A 20,215-nucleotide genomic window follows, 5' to 3' on the forward strand; every position below is an offset into this window, starting at 1 on the left:
TGGGTCTCAACTTCTGCATGTATAAAATGGGAAGAAAACAACCAACGAAACAGTCCCTACTTCCCAAGGGCATGGAGCAGGAGAGGGCGCAGTGCCCAGTGGTTCGAAGTCTTGTCTGCATTTCAAGACCTAGTCCTTGTGCCTCTTGCTCTGGGAGGGCCTGCCCTGCCCCCTGTCAGCGGGATAAGCTCCCCTTGCCCATGACACTGCCACCTCCTGGTGACTGAGGAGAGGAGAGGTGTTGATTATTTCCTTTCCAAGGGCAGGGGTTGTCTGATGAGCATCTGTGTGCCCCAGATTTGGGGCTGGGTTGGGTTTGCCCCCAATTCCCAAGGATCCATGGCTGAGCACTTAGGAAAGGGCAATGCCAAGGGCCCTGCCAGCGTGGCCCAGGCTGGAGGAGAGCCACTGGGCCTCGGAAAGGGCTGAGGCCTGCTGTTGGCACCTTGGGTCTGAGTATGGGGATTAGTTCTGAAGCATCAGTGGGTAAGTGGGTCCCTCAGGCTTTAGACAGGCTTGTCGGTTGTGGCGGGGAGAAGTTTTGAGTTTTCTTTGCTCTGACATCTAAATGGAAAAGGGCCTCAGGCACATTTAAAATGATGCTGTGCCAAAGACAAGCCTCCCATGGGCCACAGAGCAGACTGTCAGGATGCCTGGGTTGGAGTCCTGGCTGTCACTGGCTCATTGTATGACCTCCTTCTCTGTGCTTTGATTTATCCACCTGGGTATCTTTGAGGTGAACAAGGTGGCCTCTGTGGTGCTTGAATGTGGGGGCTTTGGCATAGGAGAGGCCTTGGTTTGAATTTTGTCTTTGCTGCTCTGCAGCTGTTCAACAGATTCCTTCCTTCCTTTCTTTCCTTTTCTTTTCTTTTCTTTTCTTTTTTTTTTGTCATTTCCAGGCCGTACCCATGGCATATGGAAGTTCTCAGGCTAGGGGTCAAATCAGAGTTATAGCTGCTGGCCTACACCACAGCCACAGCAACGCCAGATCCAAGCCATGTCTGTGACCTACACCACAACTCATGGCAATGCCGGATCCTTAACCCACTGAGTGAGGCCAGGGATCGAACCTGCAACCTCACGGATACTAGTTGGGTTCATTACTGCTGAGCCACGAAGGGAACTCCCCAGCAAATTTCTTAACCTTCTACCCTATGCACCTCTGTTTTCCCCACCTGTACAATAGGGTAATGAGAGGTACTTACTTCTTAGGGGTTATGGTGAAGACTAAATAGGATCGTGCACACAGAGTAGACCTCCCTGTGGCCAACCCTCTGTAAATAATCAAGTAATTGCTCAATCAATGATATGCTGTGTGTGTGTGTGTGTGTGTGTGTGTAAGATGCTGCAGGGTGCTGAAGAAAGCTAGGAAGGATACACTCCTTGCATTAATGGCATCAGGCCCCCTCTAGCCTGAGCATAGGCCCTTGGGTTTTGGTCTGGATTTAATCCTCACTGCACCACTCACAGGCTGTGTGGCTTTGGGAAAGATCCTTAACCTCTCTCAGCCTCTACCTCCTCATCAGTTGAGAAATAGGAATAGTAATACCACTCCTTGGGCCTGTTGGGAGGCGTAATTGAAGCCATGTCTTGGACCTGGTATGCAGTAGGTACTCAATCATGGTGCTGCTCCTCATGAGCAGTCAGCAAACATTTGTGGGGTGCCTCCTGCCTGGCTGGCCCTGGACTGGGTTTTGGGTGGGATGAAAACACATCTTAGGCTTCAGCGTTTTCCCCAGTGTTCCCTGTGAAGAGCTGGCCGGTGCTTTGGGCAGCTTTATTTACCACTCTCCCCAACCCCATCATGGAACCCCTTAGCATGTTAATCACTGCCCTGTGACACAGTGTGTTCTCTGTTGGGGCTCCCAGGGATGTATAGGAGCTCGGGCTCTAGACCCAACCCACCTGGGTCATACCCCACCTCGGCTACTTGGTCGCTGCATGACCAAGTGAATTCTCTTCGCCTCTCTGAGGCTCATCTTTAAGGTGGGCATCAGGATGAAATTACCCTCTTGGGATTGCTGGAGAGGTGAGCTCTGGTCACTGGTGGAAGCGCTTGGCCCTGCGCCCGGCTCATTGTAAGTGCTTGGTAAATGGGAACTGCAGTGACGCCTTTGACTCTGCTGTGCCTAGAGGCCTGCTTGTCTGCCAGCTCCTGGTTCCTGGAAGTCAAGGGAGGTCTGGCCCATCCTGAGGGCCCTGTGGCACCTGGCACAGACCTGGCCCGCAGCATGAATATTGGGCCAGTGAGTGGAGGGGTGGGGAGCAGCTTCTCTGGGGGCTGGGCACCTGGATTGAGCCCCCAGCCCCACCTCCAGTATGAGGCACAGAGCACGCAGGACCTGTCCCAGCCCCCAGGGACTCGAGAGAAATCTGAAGGATCTGTGCAGGGGGACAGAGGCTCAAAGATGCAGCGGGTAGTGTGATAAAGGGTCCTGAAGCCAGACTCAGGGCAAGGATGAGGATCTGGCCAGGGAAGGTACCCCATTTGGATCTCGAAATAGGAGCAGCAAGCTGGGTAACGACTGTGAGCCTGTGTGTGTGTGTGTGTGTGTAAAAGCCTTTGCAGGCACATGGACCATTTCTACATGGAGCAGGGAACAGCCCGAGGGGCTCAGGGACTCCAAGCCCGTTGGGGTGGCTGACACAAGTTCAGGAATGGAGGTCATGCAAGAGGCCATGGTAGGCATTGAACGCCGGAATAAAGGGCTTGTCTATTACCTCTTTAACAGGCATGGACCATGCCTCACATGGGCTTCAAGGCAGAGGGACTTGAAAGAAGGAGGAAGGGAGGAAAGAAGGGAGCGTGGGTCTTCAGGGGTCCTGCCCCTTCCTTCAGACTGGCTCCAGGGTTGCCTGGCCACAGCAACCATATTGACGATCTGTACAGAGAAGGCTGATGTATGGGGAGAAGGCGCTCCCGGTCAGCGCCTTGGGTGGGCAGTGCCCCCCTCCCGTGCGGATGGCTCAGCCCTGCCAGTCAATACGTCGATAGCCCCCGGAGCTTAATGGACAGGTGGGGGGTGGGGCAGGGCCCTTTGGCGCCTCACTCTGTCCTGGCTGGGTGGGGAGTGGGGAGCGTGGCAAAGAGAGAGGAGCAGTCTGGGGCTGAGAGGTGGGTGGGGGCATCTGTCTGTGGGAGCCAGGCTCGGATTCAGGGCTGGGCCCAGTCTTCCTCCTCCCGTTTCTGTCCAGGAATGTCAGCGACAGGAAGCTGAGAGCCAGAGATGGGTCCACTTCTTGGCTCCGTGAGTTTCTGTACCCCTCGGGCAAATCCCTTGGCCTCTCTGTGTCCCCCTTCATCATGGGGACAGTAGCCGTCCTGACCTGCCTGAGTCCTGCGAGGTGTGAGGAGACAGTGCCTGGAAAGTGCTTAGCTCGGGCCCTGGCATCGAGCAAGTGCCCTCGAGCGGGGAGCCAACATTGGTTTCGCTCTCAGCGACAGTAATCACGCACCAGCACTGTGGCTGGTATCCACTCCTGGGCCCGAGTCCAGGCCTGCTCTCGAGGAAGAGGTTGGAAGCTGCGTTTCAGGGGGGGAGGGGGCCTGACTCTCTAAGGGACCACTCCTGGAGCAGGGTGCCGGTCTCAGGTTCGAATCCAGAGTTTGGAGGAGCCCCGAAAGGCCTGGGCAGGACTGTCCCCTGAGGCTGCTGCTGGGGGAGGAGGCAGGCGGTGGTGGAATGTGGCCCGAAGTCTGTGGGCTGCCCTCTCCTGGGACCACGGAGACCCTCCCTTTCTGGGCAGGCGGCCTGGAGACAGCGGCACAGATTGAATGAGGCTTCAAGGATGGGGACCCAGGCGGGAGGGGGCAGTGTAACCCCATATCCTCCTCTCTGGGGTTCGGGGTGAGCTCAAGGCCTTCCGTCGTTTTCTGTTGAATCCTCCACCACGGTCCCTGCCCCATGTCTGGCTTGTGGCAGGGGGCAGTGGCTCTCCTGAATGGGTGAAAGGAGATGGGTGACAGAGAGAAGGGAGGCTGAAGCAGGCCAGGGGGAAGCGTGGGGAGCGTGGGTTCTAGGCTGAGCTGGATAGAATCTCAATTCTTTTTCGAACCCATTCTATGCCTTCTGGATGAGCAGTGTAACCTCTCTGAGCCTTAGACTCCTCATCTGTAACATGGGGATAAGAGTCACACCAACCCATAGGGCTGCTCTGGTGATGACCTAAGATAAATGCCCACAGTGGCTCTCAGCACAGAGGATGTGCCCCGTAAGTAGTGGCTGTTTAGAAAACAAGACAAAAGAAAAAGAAAAAAAAAATAAGATACTATTGTTATGACTGTTTATCTGAGGTAAACAGTTGTGAACCGTTTTATTCTGCTGGTGAGAAAACTGAAGGTTAAAGAAATCTAATAAGTTGGGGAGTTGCCGTTGTGGCTCAGTGATAACGAACCAGATTAGTATCCATGAGGATGCGGGTTCAATCCCTGGCCTCACTCAGTGGATTAAGGATCCAGTGTTGCCATGAGCTGTGGTGGAGGTCGCAGGTATGGCTCAGATCCAGCATTGCTGTGGCTGTGCCATAGGCTGGCAGCTATAGCTCTGATTCAACCCCTAGCCTGGGGACTTCCATCATGCCTCAGGTGTGACCCTAATATAAAAAAAAAAAAAAAACAACCAATAAGAAGTTATTTTTTTTTTTTAAAAGAAATCTCATAAGTTGGTGATTTAGCATGGAGCCAGGTTACCCCTGAGGTCAATGAGCGCGAGTTATCTTGTTGTTTTCTGTGCATTTTATGTATTTGTTTTTTGGCTGCACCACAGCATTGGGAAGTTTCTGGGCCAGGGATCAAACCACACCACAGCAGTGACAATGCCGAGTCCTTCACCACTAGGCCACCAGGGAACTCCTAGTTATCTTGTTGAATGGATGTGATGAGGGCGTGTTGATATAACGTGTGTATATAGATGATGTGTGATGTGGCAGGTGTTGTGGGGAGGTGGGCCCCGGAATAAATATGAGCCCCCCCCCCAACATGCCTTCAGAGCCGTGAGTGGATCAGCGAGGCTGAAACCTTTATTAGAGGGAACAGTGGTGGCTATGGAGGCCCCAGTGGGAGGGGGCACCTGGGTTGATGTCTTGAAGCCAGCCCTGGGTGGGGAGTGCTCACCCAGGCTCTTTCCACCCCACGGTAGGTTCTGCACAAGGTGACTGAAAGAGGAGTCTTGGAAGGTAGGCAGGGCTGGATGGGAAGAGACCACGTGTGGTCTCTGTGCCGTAGGTGGAGGGGAGCCCAGCAGATTTTGGAGCAGGAAGCCCCCTCACCTCATGCGCTAGAGAGCTGCACTGACGAGGCCAAGACTGCAGGTGGAAGACGGCGGACGGTGGGAGTGGGGAGGGTCTGTCTCACGGAGAACCACATCCAGCATCCCTGCTAGGGTCTGGAGGCAGACCTAGAGGGGACAGTTGGGTGTATTGAGCCCTTGGTGCCCCGGTGCAGTTCCTGGATCAAGGAGTGAATGTTTCCACCCGAGTCCCAACCCCCGGGGAAGGGAGGGGGCCACCTGGGGGAGAACTGGGGTTTCAGTCAGGCTGCAGGGGGACCCCACTATAGGCCACCCTGCTGTGGGAAAAGTTCCCTCTACCCAGAAGATAATCCCTGAGTATGGGGTCGGGGGGAGGAGAGCCTTTTGTAAGGGACCTTGCTCTGCCCCAGGAGACACCGGTCTGCTGGCCCTGCTCACCTTTCAAGAGCTGCAGCATTTGCATTTCTGTCACCTTGCAGCTTTTCTGCACCCCTGGTGATGATGCATCTGGACACGTGTTAGCCAGGTGGAGAGCTGCCCTGACTGTTCTAGGAAGGCCTGGAAGACAGGCTCCCTCTTGGGCAGCGAGGCCAACTGACCTGCTCCCCAGCTAGTGGGAAAGAAGTAGGGAGAGCATGTTCCCTAGTGGCCTTTGCATGAGCTCTGCAGGCAGGACCCTGGAGCTCTCTGGCCCTGGGCAGGTGCCTCAGACGTCCAGTTTGTGGCATGGATTCTAACTGGTGCCTACCTCTAGGGGTGGTCAAGGGAATTTGACCAGGTATTATGTCTTGAGAGCGTCTCAGAGTGCCTGGAACAGAGGAAAGCTTAGCAATTGATAAGCTTTAAAAACCCTCTGTTGGGAGTTCCTGTTGTGGCACAGCAGAAACGAATCCGACTAGGAACCATGAGGTTGTGCGTTCGATCCCTGGCCTCGCTCAGTGGGTCAAGGATCTGGTGTTGCCATGAGCTGTGGTATAGGTTGCAGACACGGCTCAGATCCTGCATTGCTGTGGTGTAGGCCAGCAGCTGCAGCTCCGATTCAACCCCCAGCCTGGGAACCTCTATATGCCACAGGTGCTGCCCTAAAATAGCAAAAAGAACCCCCCCAAAACCAAAACACAAAATAGCAATCCTCTGTTGGGCACTCTGCTTGTCTGCGTGGTAAGGTGATAAGTGGTAAGGCTGATTTTGGCTGCCTGGTTTTCCCCATCGTAGCCACAGTTATCCAGCCAACATGTGCTGGGTGCCTCCTGGAGGAAGAGCTGGAGATTCAGGGATGAACCAGACGAAATGGACTCTGGGGACAGTAAGCCATGACAGTGGTGTCCAGAGGCTGTAACCAAGCCTGAGGCTGGAGGGCAGGAAGCACTTCCAGAGGAGGTAACTGAGGACCGGTGTCAGCCAGGCAGAGGGGGCCAGGTGCCTTTGGCGGAGGACCCGGCATGTGCAAAGGCCTGGAGCACCCCTGTCCCTGCCCCCCCAACACACACACACACACACACACACACACACACGGAGGTCTTGCCCAGGAAGCCCAGGGGTCTCCCTGCCTTTTCAAAAGGACATGTGCAAAGGCCTGGAGCACCCCTGTCCCTGCCCCCCCAACACACACACACACACACACACACACACACACACACACACACACACACACACAGAGAGGTCTTGCCCAGGAAGCCCAGGGGTCTCCCTGCCTTTTCAAAAGGACAGACTCTGTTTCCATGTCAGAGGCCACCTCTGCTGCCTCCCTGGGGATTGATGCGGCTACAGAGTGTGGCTTAGATGGTGGAAGCTGGGCAAGATGGATTGTTCCCCCACATCCCGGGGAAGGGCCACTGGATAGCCCCTGCTGACCCTGGGTCACCCGTGCTGCCTCTGTCCAGTGGGCCAGGGAGAAAATCGTTAATGGGAGGCCGGCTTCTGGGCCAGGGCTGCTCCCCTCGGGGACCTGGGGTGAGGAGATTGGTTTGACCTCTGGTCGATAAGGTCTCCTGTGAGCAGGAGGAGATCCGGAGGACAGGGAGGAGGGCTGGAGGCCTGCCCTTGGGGGAGGGGACAGGGCTGGACCAACTTGGGAAGCCATTCCAGAAAGATCGTGAGCCATGGGGCGGGATGGGGGGCATCTTTAGGACACCTGCCTGCCAGGTGTGGGCCTCGAGGGGCCCTGCGGCTCTACGGTCCCTCAGCCTCAGGATGCGAAATGAGGCCGGTCCCGGGGTCAGTTTGGGCCGTGAACAGGCTGGCCATTGCCGGGAATGGAAGTGAAGAGTATACAGGCTTGGTGGGCCAGCGGCCAGGCCCGGAGCCACCAGGCTGTGCAGCTCAGAGCAACCTACTTAATGTTTCTGAGCCTCAGTTTCTATATCTGTTAAATGGGGGCAAAAAACACTCCTGTGTCCTAGGGTTGTTGAGATGATCAAAAGCACTAACATCCTCCCAGACTGTAATCTGAGCAGCAGAAGGGCCTCATCTCTAAGGACGGGCGCGTGTGGGAGCCTCTGTATCCTCTCAGTAGTTATTTCTACCAGGCAACTGTTCTAAGACTTTGTATGTTTAATCTCCGCAGCAACCCACGCGGCGGGTGCCATTGTCGCCACTCTCCTTTTGTAGGGGAGGAAACCGAGGCACAGAGAGGTCGTAACTTGTCCAGGACCCCTTTGCTAGGGAGTGGCTCGCCCTGGGTTTCGAACCTGGGTCCGGCTCCTGATTGCACTGGTGGGGCAGGTGCGGCCCAGCGAGGTGGGGCTGAAGGCAAGCACTTTGGGGCCACAAGGCCTGCGGCGGACTCTATCATTGCCTGCTCTGTGGCCTTGTGGGTTCCGCTGCGGAGCCTCAGTTTCCTCATCTGGGCTGTGGGAGGATGCTTCTACTCTGAGGATGCTAGCAAAGGTTAAATGATGTGGTCCAGCTGAGGTGCCTGTGGGGAGGGGCAGGTCACCCAGGGCTGGGGTGGGAAGACACAGAAGCCTGGCCTGGGCATGGGGTGTAGCGATGAGGAAAGCACAGTCCTTGCCCTGGGGAGCTCACAGCTGAGGGGTGAGACAGCGCTCAGGCTCCCCTGATTCCAAGAGCTCCCCAGTGGCCTGAGTGGCATCACGATCTGATGGGAATGCGGTCTTGCAAGCCTAGAGCAACCCAAGAACGCTGTCTAGACTTGAAGGATTATTCAGCTTCCTGGCTAAGATGGCCTGGGACAGGCGAGCAATGAGCAGGGCAGAGGAAGACCTAATTTAATGCTAGATGGAAGAAGAGGAGTCCAGATCTTCTCAGAGTTCACTTGTTCATCCCTCTATTGACAAATGTTTGCATTTCTACTGTGCTGTGTGCTGGGGATATAGCAGCACACAAGTGGCGGGGCAGGGGGTGGGCAAACAAAATCAGATAAATCGATGTTATGTCAGGTTGATCGATGCTAAAAAGCAAAGCATAGTTGAGAGCTGGAGAGTGACAGAGGTGACAGAGGTGGGGCTGCCTCAGAAAAGTGGTCAAGGAAGTCCTGCCTCAGGATGTGACATTTGAACAGAGACCTGAATGAACTAGAGGAACCAGAAAGCAAAAAATCTGTGAAAGAACTATGAAGTAGAGGAAAGAGCAAGTGCAAAGGCCCTGGGGCATGTGTGCCTTTTGTGTTTGGAATGCTCAGAGGCCCAATAGGGCAGCCGGTGTAACTGGTGGGGCGAGAGGAATGGTAGGAAAAACGTTGGGGGCTCATCTTGCAGGCCCTTGAGGCCTTGGTGGGGACTTTTATCTAAACATGATGGGAAGTCCTAGAGAGTTTGGAGGGGGAGGATTACATAAGGTGACTGGCTTTGGTGGAAGATGGATGGCAAGGGGGAAAGAGGAGAAGCAGGAGGCAGGTGAGGACACAGGTGCAAGTTGTCCAGGTGAGGGGCCGTCTCGGGGAAGGGAGCCTGGAGAGATACATGCTGGTATAGCCAGCGGTGGCTTCCTGGCAAGTGTGGTCAGGCATGAGCTCAACCTCTAGGAATAAAGGGAATTTCAACGTGAGCTGCCCAGCAAAGTCTTCTCCATGAGGGGCAAATGCTTGGTGGTGGTGGGGAGCCTGAGGATTCTTGGGGTATGGAGAGGAGATACCCCACCCCCAGCATGAGCTCCTGGGGGAGAGGTGACAGTGGGCTCTGGGGCATTTGTTCCTAAAACGGAAGTTGCCAGGCCTACCTCCTTCCCACCTAGGACCTAAACAGCCATCATAGGCCTTCTGTCCTCCTTCTCCCATCTCCATACTGACTTTGGTACCTTTCTTCCCATGTGCTCACTTCATCCTCACAGCCACCCTGGGTTGTGGTCAGGGCAGGGGCTCTGCCCCACTGTTTCACTGGGGAAGAATCTGAGGCAGAACAGACCGTGTGCCCAAGATCCCGTGGGAGTCCTCTGCTCCATATTTCTTGCTTTCATTTGGGGTCATGCTGGAAAGATAGCAAACTTTGTCAGCAAATAGACCTCGAACCTGAATCTTAGCTTTGCCACTTCCTGGTTGAGCCACCTTGGGCAGGTGCCTCACCTCTCTGAGCTCCAGTTGCCTCATCTGTGACATAGGCGAGGTAAGAGGGCACGTGCCAATGCCTGGCCCAGAGCTGGCACAGGAGGAGGCCCTGGCTCTTTGCTGTGAATGGGGTTCCTGCGCACAGCGACGCTCAACTTCCAGGGTGGCTCACTGTCACCCCTTTCCCTGCTCAGGTGCTGGCAGCCGAGGAGAACGTGGACTTCCGCATCCACGTGGAGAACCAGACGCGGGCTCGGGACGATGTGAGCCGTAAGCAGCTGCGGCTGTACCAGCTCTACAGCCGGACCAGCGGGAAGCACATCCAGGTCCTGGGCCGCAGGATCAGTGCCCGCGGCGAGGACGGGGACAAGTATGGTAGGTGCCAGCCCCTCCTTCCCCCCCTCCCCACCCCTTGCACTGTGAACCCACTCTGGCCTCTGAGACCTCCGGTTCAAATCCCAGCTCTGCCACGTCCTGGTGCTGAGCCTTTCTGGGTCTCGGTTTCCTCATCTGTAAAATGGGGATGCAGTCATGCAGCCCTGAGAGCCTTGTTAGGAGAGTAATAACGGAAGACACCCTCTTGCTGGTAAATGCCCCATTAAGGCCAGTCGTCCTGGGTATTAGTGGCTTGCCTGATGGCCTAAAAAGGTTGCTGCTCCTGGTGGCATTGCTCATCTGCCCCAGGTTCAGATACTCAGAGAGGGAGGAACTCTGGGGACTGCTTTTTGGATGCTGCTGTTGGTGGTGGAAATCCGCCTGGTGTGAGTGTGTGCACATATGTACATATGTGTGAGCTGTGTGCGTATGTGCTGGGGGGGGGGGGCTTGAGCTTGTGCACCTGTGGGGCATGAGCACTCACAGCACTTTGGGCCATGGGGTCTCCTTGACCCGCCCTTGACCCTGGAACTGCCCAGCTTTCCTCTGGGGTGTTTAGGAACCATCACCTACCCCAAGCTTCCTCTGCAAGGGGTCTGGGAGATGTGCGACCCTGACTCCCTTCCCTCCCCAAGCCCCCCACCCACAGAGACCCTCAGCAGTGGGGGAAGCAAGCAGGACTCCTCCTTCCTAGAGCTTGGAGGGTGGATTTGGGGCCAGACCCTGAGCAAATACTGACCGTGTCCCTGCTACTTCCTGGCCTCCCAGACCCAAGCTCTGGGAGGTGTCTCAGGCCCCAGCCTGAGCTGGGGGGAGCTGGGGCTGTGGGTGGCAGGCTGAGGCCAGGGTCCTCTGTGTGTGTGTGTGTGTGTGTGTGTGTGTGTGTGTGTGGCTGAGCCTGCCAGCCTGGGCTTTGCCGAGATGGTGCCCCGCCTGCCCGCCAGCCCCTGCCCATTGCCGTCAAGACATGACAACAAGACAAATACTTTCTGGGACCTTTTATCTTGGACACCATTTATTTTCCCTCAGCCCCGGGGCAGGACTGACCTCATGGTAGGGCCCAAGTGTGGCAGCTGCACTGCCACTGGGGGCTGGGCCAGGCCGGGCAGGGCTGGGCCACGCCGGGCTCCCGCTTCTCCAGGCCAGCTGCCTCCCCTTCTCCTCCTGCCCCGTGTCTCTTTCCGGCCTCCATTCCCCTCCCTCCCTCTGCCCCCTTCTTCTTTTCTGGCTTTACTGGCATTTCTCTCTTTGGGTCGTTCTCCTCTCCTGGTTCTTTCTGCCCATCTCCCAGTCTCCCCCCTCGCCGCGATCTGTCTCTCTCCCTGCTTCCCTCCCTCTGACCACGGCTTTCCATCCCTCCCCCCACCCCACCTCTCCCAGGCCCTCTGCTGGCCGCCTCTCTGGGGCCTCGTCTCTCTGGGCCCCCCTCCGTGGGCGCCTGGCTGTGCGGGGCAGATCCAGGTGCGGGTTTTCCCTGGGATCTGCTGTCCAGTTGCTGCCAGGGAAGGGGCAGCTGGCTGGCTGGGGCGGGAGGGAGGTGCCCGCCTGGGGAGTCCCGGGAGCTCTCGCTGGCCCCTCCGGGCTGGGAGAGTACAGGGGGGTCAGGCTCTGGTCTGGACCATCTGTCCAGGCTCTGAGATAGGAGTCAGGAGTTTGGGAGGGAGAAGGGGCCAGAAATGGCTGGCCCCCCCCGCTCCAGAAGCCACTTGCCGCCTCGTTCCCTCTGCACGAGCTGGAGAGTCAGGGGAGCTCACCTGCCCTGACCTTGTCTTCTCTGGGCCTCCCTCTCCCTGCTGACATCACATGGGCGAGGCTAGAGCGGTGGCTCTTACAAATCAGCGTGCCTCCGAATCACTCACGGAGGGAGCTCGTTAAAATGCTGATGCTGCTTTGGAGGCTCTGGGGTGGGGCCCGAGCTCTGCATTTCTAACGAGCGCCTTGGGGCTTCAGGGCCACCACCCTTGGAGCGGCCACGGCCTTGCCCATCTTGGCTTCCCCTCCAGCTCCACAAACTCTCAATCGAATGATTCTCTGTCGAGGCATATGTTTATCACTCCTCCAACCCCCTGACACCCAGCGCAGCAAGGGGACCTTGCTGGCCGTGGATGCTGCTCCCTTTAAATGTCGCATTAGAAACGCAGATGAGGCGAAGGGACCCCATCTGTGAGCCCTGGGAGAGGAAGTGAGACAATGGAGCCAATTGAGGCTTCCAATCTAGATAATCAATACAAATATTATTGGGAGGGTGATTTATGGGGCCAAGGCAGCCAGGAGGATGGGGCTGCGTTAGAGGGCGGCCCTGCCTATGGGGGAGGGGAGGCTAGGGGTCCTTAGTCAGGCCAGGGGGCCCAGGACGGTCCAGGAAGCCACGGCCTCCTTCCCAGAGCTCTGTCCAGCTGAAAGCAGGGAGTAATCTGAGACCCGCATTCATACACAGCGAGAATGCCATCTGGGAAGTTCAGCAAACATCAGGTCTAAACCATCCCAGTAAATGCCTGCAGTCTGGAATCCCCACAAACCCTTGGAATCTCAGATGTGAGTCTGTAGGACCTGCAGAATCTCAGATTCGATGGCCTCCTGAGGCACTAGCCTCCACGGGCAGGTGCAAGACCCAGGCCCACCTTTGTCCGGGGGCCCTGCCCAGGAGCTCTCGGTCGGCTTTACAGTGGCAAGCAGTCTTTTGTGAAATCTGCATCGATGCAGCCAGGCTTCTAGACCAGGCTCTTCTCCAAGAGGGTCTCCCCTTGGCTCCCGAAGCTTTCCCAGAGCACTTGGAGGGCCCTGAGGGTGGCTATTTCATGAATGAAGGACTTTCTTAGCTTTGGTTTGGGTTCTGGAGAGAGAGGTATGGTAGCCAGGGGGCTCGAGGCTTAGGTAGTAAGTCTCCCTGGCTATGCGGGGACACGGGGTGGGGGGGGGAGGCCCCCTGCCCATCTGGGATTATTACATCGCCCCTCCCTTTCCTGCCCTTGGTCCTTCCTGGTCCCTGCTGTCTCGCAGGTAGGTGCTACCTTGATGAAACCGCCCTGGACCAGCAGGCAGGATCCCTGGCTTCAGTGGCAGCTCTGCCATGGAGCAGCTCTCAGTGCCTGGGACGGGCATGTCTGGCTCTGGGCTCAGTTTCTTCACCTGCCAGAGGAGGAGGAGAAGGCTCTACTCCACCTGCCTCCAGCTGGGATGTGGGGGCATAAGCACCCCCTGGCTGCAAGAAGCAGGGCTGCTGGGTGATGAGACTTGAGTCTTAGCAGAGGAGAGGTCACCTGGGCCAGCCTTCAGGGAGGGATGGGGGCCCCCCCGCATAGGGGATGGTGCTGTGGGGGCCCTTTGGCTTTTATAAGTCTTGTGATTGGCTATTCCTGCCTGCTTTCATTTCAAGAAAGAACTTCTCTACTTGATAAGAACAAAAACCCCTAACACCCAAGGTTTTGCAGTAGGCCAGCCTCCAAGACTGACAGTGGTCAGACAGGCCTGAGCAGACCCCTGGAGGTGCTACGACAGCCAGGGAGGTGGTCTCTGGCGAGGCTGAGCCTCTGGCCTCTGGAATCAGAAGGGATTTGAAGCTCGGCTCCATCACTTACGAGCTGGAGACCTTAGCTGTGAGTTAGCCCTTTCTAATCCTGGTTACTCTTTTCCAAATCGGGGTATTTGAAATGAGAGGCTACCTTATGCTCAAAGATGATATATGATTACTAAAGCAAGACCATTCATAATAACCACCTGGACTCATTGCTGTCATACGGGGACTGGGGGATCCGTCATGGGCTCAGATCAGGGTGCCCCTCACGGGAACGGGTCCCTGGAGCTTCCAGAGGGACGCTGCCTCTCTCTCATCAGTGGGGCCTGACGTGCTGCAGGGAGAAGAGGCTCCTTTAGCATAATTGCATGCAGCAGGGTTGTCTGGCCGTGCTCTGGCTGCTGTCTCAGGCTGGATGTGGAAGAGTGTTTGGATCCTTCTGTTGGGTGTGGTCTGGTCTCTCAGGTCACACAGGGGTCCCTCTCTCACTTGGTGATACAGCTTTGAGGGAGACACACCTGGTCCCAGTCCTCAGGAGCTCCCAGGCCAGAACCCTTGCTCTTTCCTAGGGGCTGACTCTCCATGAAGAAGAGCCCGGGCCCCTCACTCTCTGGGTCCCCTCAGGCCCTTCCTGTCCCTCCCTGCACCTGGGTTTCCTCACGTTGTTGGGGAGGCAGGGGGTGAGGCATAGAGCTGGTACCCCTGGGATTCCTCCAGCTTGGCCTTGGCTTAGTCTGTGATTCCTGCTGTGTCGCCGTTGCTTGCTCAGGGTCACGGGGTGCCAGCCTGCCTCCGGCATGGGCTGTGCCCCACGAGGCACCCTTCCTGAGCCCACCCTGGCTCACCCTTGCCCCTCTGAGAACACGAGATCCTTGAAAGCAATAAACATTTTGCAGACAGAACACTGTAAACCAACTGTAATGGAAAAAGTACAAAATCATTAAAAAAATAAAAAGCTTTTTGCCTAGTACATGGTCTGTCAGAAAGCAGGTCCTCCTTAAAAGTTACTAGATGGGAGTTCCTGCTGTGGTGCAATGGGATCGGGGCATCTCTGGAGCACTGGGACACAAGTTTGATCCCTGGCCCGGCATGGCTTGGCACCGCGCGGGTTAAGGATCCCTCGTTGCTGCAAGCATAGGTTGCCACTGTAGCTGCATCTGATCCTTAGCTCAGGAACTCCATATGCCGTGGGGCGCCCACAAAATTTTAAAAAGGTTACTAGGCGAATGAGTAAACATAATTATGGGGCAACGCACAGCACAGTCAGAGGCTGACTTGCGTGTCTCGCCCAGGAAGGTATGTGGGGTCTTTCAGAGCTTTTGCTGAGCTGGTGATGGAAGTGGGAGGGGGCCCTCTAGTCTCCTTTGCCTCATCCTGGTACCTGCTGGAGGGCCGTGCTTCAGCAAGGGGCCAGGTCCTTTGGGCTGCTTGGGGTGGCTGAGGCAATATACACCCCTGCCCCAGCCCCCCAACTTTCTCTCTGAGTCTGATGCTCCATGCAGCAGTCCAGAATGTGTCAGTCAAAGGCTCTCATCTCATTCAGAATGAAATCCAAGTCCTGGCATGCCCTGGCTCCTGACTAGCCCTCCAACTTTTGATTCCACTGCCCTCCTCCTCGCCTGCTCTGCTGCAGCCCCATCCAGCATCCTGCCCCTTGAACATGACTCGCCAGGCCTCTCCCCAGCCAAGGGCCTTTGCTCCAACCTCAGGCCGGAGTGCCCTTGCCTTTCTCCCGGACATCCTCAGCCTTTTGCTCCCTCCCTTCACTCAGACTACTGTTCAGTTGTCCCCTTACCAGAGAAATCCTCTCTCTGTCCTCTCTTCCTAGCACTTCTTGCTGTCTGCCATTCCATTGTGTATTAGTTACTTGCTCTCTGCATTTCCCGCTAGAGTGCCACCTCTAAGGCTAGGCGGCTTCTGTCTCCCCATGCGCAGAGCCAGCCACAAACCAATGCTCAATATATGCCTGAGCTGGTGAATTCGTGGGTGACCCATGAGTGCCGCTGGGAGTGTGGACGGCCCCCTGCCCTGGGCACAGAGCTCAGCACACAGTAGGTGGTTGGGGAATCCGTGCTCCCTCCCACCTCCTCTCCCGTCCTCCCTCCCACCTCCTCTCCTGTCCTCCCTTCCCGCCAGCCTTGCATCACGCAAAGGTGTGCAGTGAGCCACAGAGCCCGAGGGCTTCTCCCGGCTGGGAAGGGGCATTCAGATCTCCTTCTCAACCCCTTGCCCTCTGAGCACCTGCCCCATGACTTCTGTCCCCAGTGAGGAGTGGCCACCCACCCCTGCTGACTCTGCAGCTCAAATGGCCACATGAGGGCTCCAGCTAGGATTAAATATAGCTCCTGATCAATCCTATCGATTCTTTCCCTCTTTCTTTCCAGCAAGCCCACGTGGCCTGCCAACCTCCTTGGGGGACGTTAGGAGAAAGGGAACCATGAGCACCTTTGGAGAAAGGCCACAGGGGCGGAGGTGTATGTGTGTGTGTGTGTGTGTGTGTGAACAGCAATGTTGAAACATCTCCAGAAAGGATCCCTCCCCCCGCCCCCACTTCTCTCCTCTCCCTTCGACCTGGTCCCCCTTCAGAGGGGAGGAAGGGAGCACTGATTCCGTCTGACCTCCCCGTGCCTTTTGTAGCAAGGACGTTTCCTTGCTGGAGAATGATGCCTGGAAAGTGGCCAGCAGCCCTGTCAGCCTCTGAACTGTAGCGGCCAGCCGGCTGTTGGCCACCCTGTGCTTGGCCTGGGTGCGGGCCGGCTCTGAACAGCCTCTCACTGGCTCCCGGCTCCTCGCTGCTCTCTCAGGTCTTGGGGGCTTTACCCCGAGGCTTGGGGGCAAGAGAGACTGATTCTCCAGCTGAGTTTCCTCCAGTTGCCTTTCTCTGGGTCCTGTCTCCTGTGTTCCTCTTTGTATGTGTCTCTCGGGGTCTCTGCCGCTCTGTATTTCCCTGCTGTTTCCTACCCTTCAAACCCAAAGTGTTCAAAGCAAGGCCCTGGATTGCATGCAGGGAAGCACGGCTAGAGAATCCTACCGCAATCGGCCAGTCAATCCAGCAAAGTCAGTTCTCCTTCCTCTGCCATCGCCGGCCTGCCTGTCCCGCTCTGCCTACCTCTGTCTGAATCTCTCTATCTCAGACTAGCTCCGGCATTACTCTGCCTGTGTTCTGACTCCTGGTCCTACTGTGTGATGCTGGATTGTAACTTAACCGCTCGGTTTCTTCATCTATAAAATGGGCGTGAGAGTTCCTACCTCATAGGGTTGTTGGGGCATTTCATGTTCAGGCTCTAAGCACAGGGTCTGACGAATGGTAGATGCTCAAATAAGAATTAGAGTTATTTTGTTCATTGTCATTGTTACTCTGGGCATTTAAGAGAAATCCAGGGTGGGGCGGGAAAGACAGTGTGGGTTTTTCTAGAGAGGCCTTTCTTTCCAGCTCCTTTGCTTTCTCCTTCCTCTTCTCCCTTGTCTGCTTCCCTCTCCGATGCTGGAGAAGGGACTGGGCCCTTCGAGCTCCCGGCCCCCAGCCATGGGCAGGCGCTGGGCTCCTGCTCCGTGGCCCCTGGTGGGCCTGGCCCTGTGGCCTTTCCCTTCGGGGAACTGAGCTGTGGGGCACCCCCATCCTGTCCTTGCTTGTCTTCTGGTGCATGCAGCCTTTCCTTCTGGTCCAAACCAGATCTGAAGCCATTTCCTACCTCTCTGGCTGTGGTTTAAACCCAGATTTAGCTGCTCCTCTAAGCTCCCCCCATATCCCAGAATCATCTAGAAGGTACGTTCCTCAGGATGACCGTAGGTACCCCTTCCTCCCTCCGGGTCCTGTGGGGGTGGAACTGGGGAGGTCTGGACCCCAACCTTTGGCTCTTTGGGCATCCCCACCCACAGACCTCAGCCCTAAGAAGCTGAGGTCAAAGCCAAGACCTTTCCTGCCCGCCCTTGGTGTTTGTTCATTCTCTGCTCCTGCCCTCCGCAAAGGGAGTGGCATGGAGGCAAAGTGACCGGCGGGGGAGACAGGCTAAGACCCAGATTTCTGGGTTAGCAGCCTGCCTGGGTGTGAATCCTGCCTGTTTTTATTTATTTATTTTTTAAATTTTATTTTTGCTATTTAGGACCGCACCCGTGGCATAGGGAGGTTCCTTAGGCTAGGGGTCGAATCAGAGCTACAGCTGCTGGCCTACACCACAGCCACAGCAACGCCAGATCCAAGCTGCATCTGCAACCTATACCACAGAGCACAGCAACACCGGGTCCTTAACCCACTCAGCAAGGCCAGGGATGGAACCCGTGTCCTCATAGATACTAGTCAGGTTCATTACCACTGAGCCACGATGGGAACCTCCTGAGGAGGTGACATTTGAGTTGAGATGTCAGCCTAGGAGATGAGAAGCCGCTGCTTATGGGAAACTCTGGGCAAAGCCAGCTCCAGGCAGAGGAGAAGTGCAAAGGCCCTGGGGTGGGTGTGTGCTTGGTGTGTTAGAGGAGGAGCACCAAGGGGGTGTGTGGCCAGTGGGCTGTGAGTGAGGGTGGGAGGTGGGGGCAGGCAGCAGGGGCCAGATTGAGTGCCCCTTAAGGGTCCCCATAAAGAATCTGGCATTTGAGTGGGTTGGAGATCCTTGGGAGACTTTAGCAGGGAGGGGACACAGTTCGTTTTCTACTTTCACAGGATCCCTCTGGCTGATGGGTTGAGAGACTGCTGGGGGGGCAAGAGTGGCAGAGAGAGGAGGAGGGGATGCCAGGCTGGAGAGGAGGGAGATAGTGTCCCCCCCACCCCCCACCTGGCCTGGGACAGACGTGAGAATGGATGCGAACGGAGATGAGGTTTCTAGCTCCTGAGGGCTGCATCTGGGGGCCTTGGGGTCTTAGGTCATGAGACAAGGGGCGCGTGATGCTGAGAACCGGGCAGGCTCTGGGGCAGACCTGGTCTGGGTGGGCGGAGTCTCTCTTTCTCTCTTTCTGAGAACTGCTGCTGCTATTGCTCCCCAAAGACTTTACATAATTCTGGCCCGGCTCCCTCCTCATTATGTCATGCGCCCGAGCGGAGTCTAGGTCACTCCATGGCTTGTTGCGGTTGAGGGGGAAGAACAGATTTCTGGCCCCCTGGGTGCAGACTCTCCCCACGCTGGGGTGGGGGTGGCGAGGCTTGGGGGGGGGGAGGTGCAGTCGAGCCCCTCCCCAGGCCCTGCGGATGGCTTAGGCAGAGACCAGAGCTTCCCGAGATGCCGTGGTTGAGCAGAGGTGGGGGCTGTGCTCTGAGCCAAGTCTCCCTAGAACTGGGGGCCCTCCTCTGGGATCCCGGCCTCAGCAAGAAGAGCCAGGCAGAGCTGAGGTCAGCCCTTCCAGCAGGGTTGCTTCTCCGAACCTCAGTTTCCTACACTGTAAAAAGGGAACCAAGACACCCACCCTCCCTGGGGATGTGTAACTTTAGCATGCAGCCGGAGCTGTTCTGAGGACAGAGGCCCTGGCAGACAGAGCTGTTTCCCTCTGGGACTCACTTGGGGTCCTGGGTCTGGCCCCTGCGGGCTCCCCCTCTTCTTACAGTTTCCTGTCCCTCCCCCTCTCCAAACCGGGAGACAATCAGAATAGGGTCAAGCCCCATCTCCACGGTAGGGGTGAGGAAACTGAGTCTCAGAGGGGTGTGGGGTTTGCTCAAGGTCACACAGCCAGGATGGCCGTGGCAGAAATGGAATCAGACCCCATGAATCCCAGCCTAAGGCATCTTCCGAGAGACTCACAGTGTGGGGTACCAGCGACCCTGGAGGATGCTGAGGAAGTTGGGGACAGTGGGAGCACCTTGGGGAGGCCAATTCTGCTCTGCCTCTGCCTTTTTTTTCCACTCTTTTTTTTTTTTTTCTGGGAAAATAGTTTTGTTTTGCAGTCATTAGGAAACTTAAACAACTTACTGAGCTTCCCCTATCCGAGCCTCTGAACCCAGGGTGCTGGATCCTTTATAGCATCATTTTAGGGAAGCCTTGAAATAGCTGTTGACCAGTAGGGATGACTGACTAGCCCCATTTGACAGATGAAGAGACTGAGGCCCAAGGTCAGACAGGTGGCAAGTGGGGTCAGGAATTCAGAGCCATATCTGTGCATGCCAAAGCTCTCACCTTTCCCCTTACATACGCTGCCTTCATCAGAAACTCCTCGGAGTTGAGGACCCTTCTGACCCCCCAACAACCCCCATCCCATGGGGGCCCTGAGCTTTGTGAAGAGATACAGAAGGCAAGTCCCAGAGCTGCTCTGATGCTTGGCCCTTGGTTCCCAGGGACCAAGCTAACAGGAGACTTATAGGGCGTTTGAATTAAGGGGAACAGCCAGCCTGGAGGGCTTGTAACCCCTTATCTTGATGTTGGTTAATATTCTCAACTCCGTGTTTACTGGGGATGGGGGAAGGTGGAGAGAAGAATGTGCCCCCCACCCTTGTTCCTAGAATTACTAAATTCTTGTTAGATCTTTAAATTTTATGTAAATTCTTCTTTTTTCCCTTGGAAAGATGGGTATCATATTTTAATTAGTTGTGGTGTCAAAGGAGGGCTAGATTAATTATTGGAAATCCTGAGTTCCAGATGGTTTTAATTTTCA

General features: G+C 56.2%; 1 protein-coding gene across 2 annotated transcripts in view; it reads left to right on the top strand.

Moving 5' to 3' along the window:
- The window catches only part of FGF18 (fibroblast growth factor 18), a 36,908-nt gene that overhangs the window by 7,637 nt on the left and 9,056 nt on the right, over positions 1-20,215 (top strand). For both annotated transcript variants that reach the window (XM_047787017.1, XM_047786926.1), the window contains exon 3: positions 9,948-10,128. In XM_047787017.1, coding sequence (XP_047642973.1) covers positions 9,948-10,128 — 181 coding nt within the window. The remainder of the gene's footprint in view (positions 1-9,947; positions 10,129-20,215) is intronic.

The sequence above is a fragment of the Phacochoerus africanus genome, chromosome 1 (assembly GCF_016906955.1).
Source record: "Phacochoerus africanus isolate WHEZ1 chromosome 1, ROS_Pafr_v1, whole genome shotgun sequence".
NCBI lineage: Eukaryota > Metazoa > Chordata > Mammalia > Artiodactyla > Suidae > Phacochoerus > Phacochoerus africanus.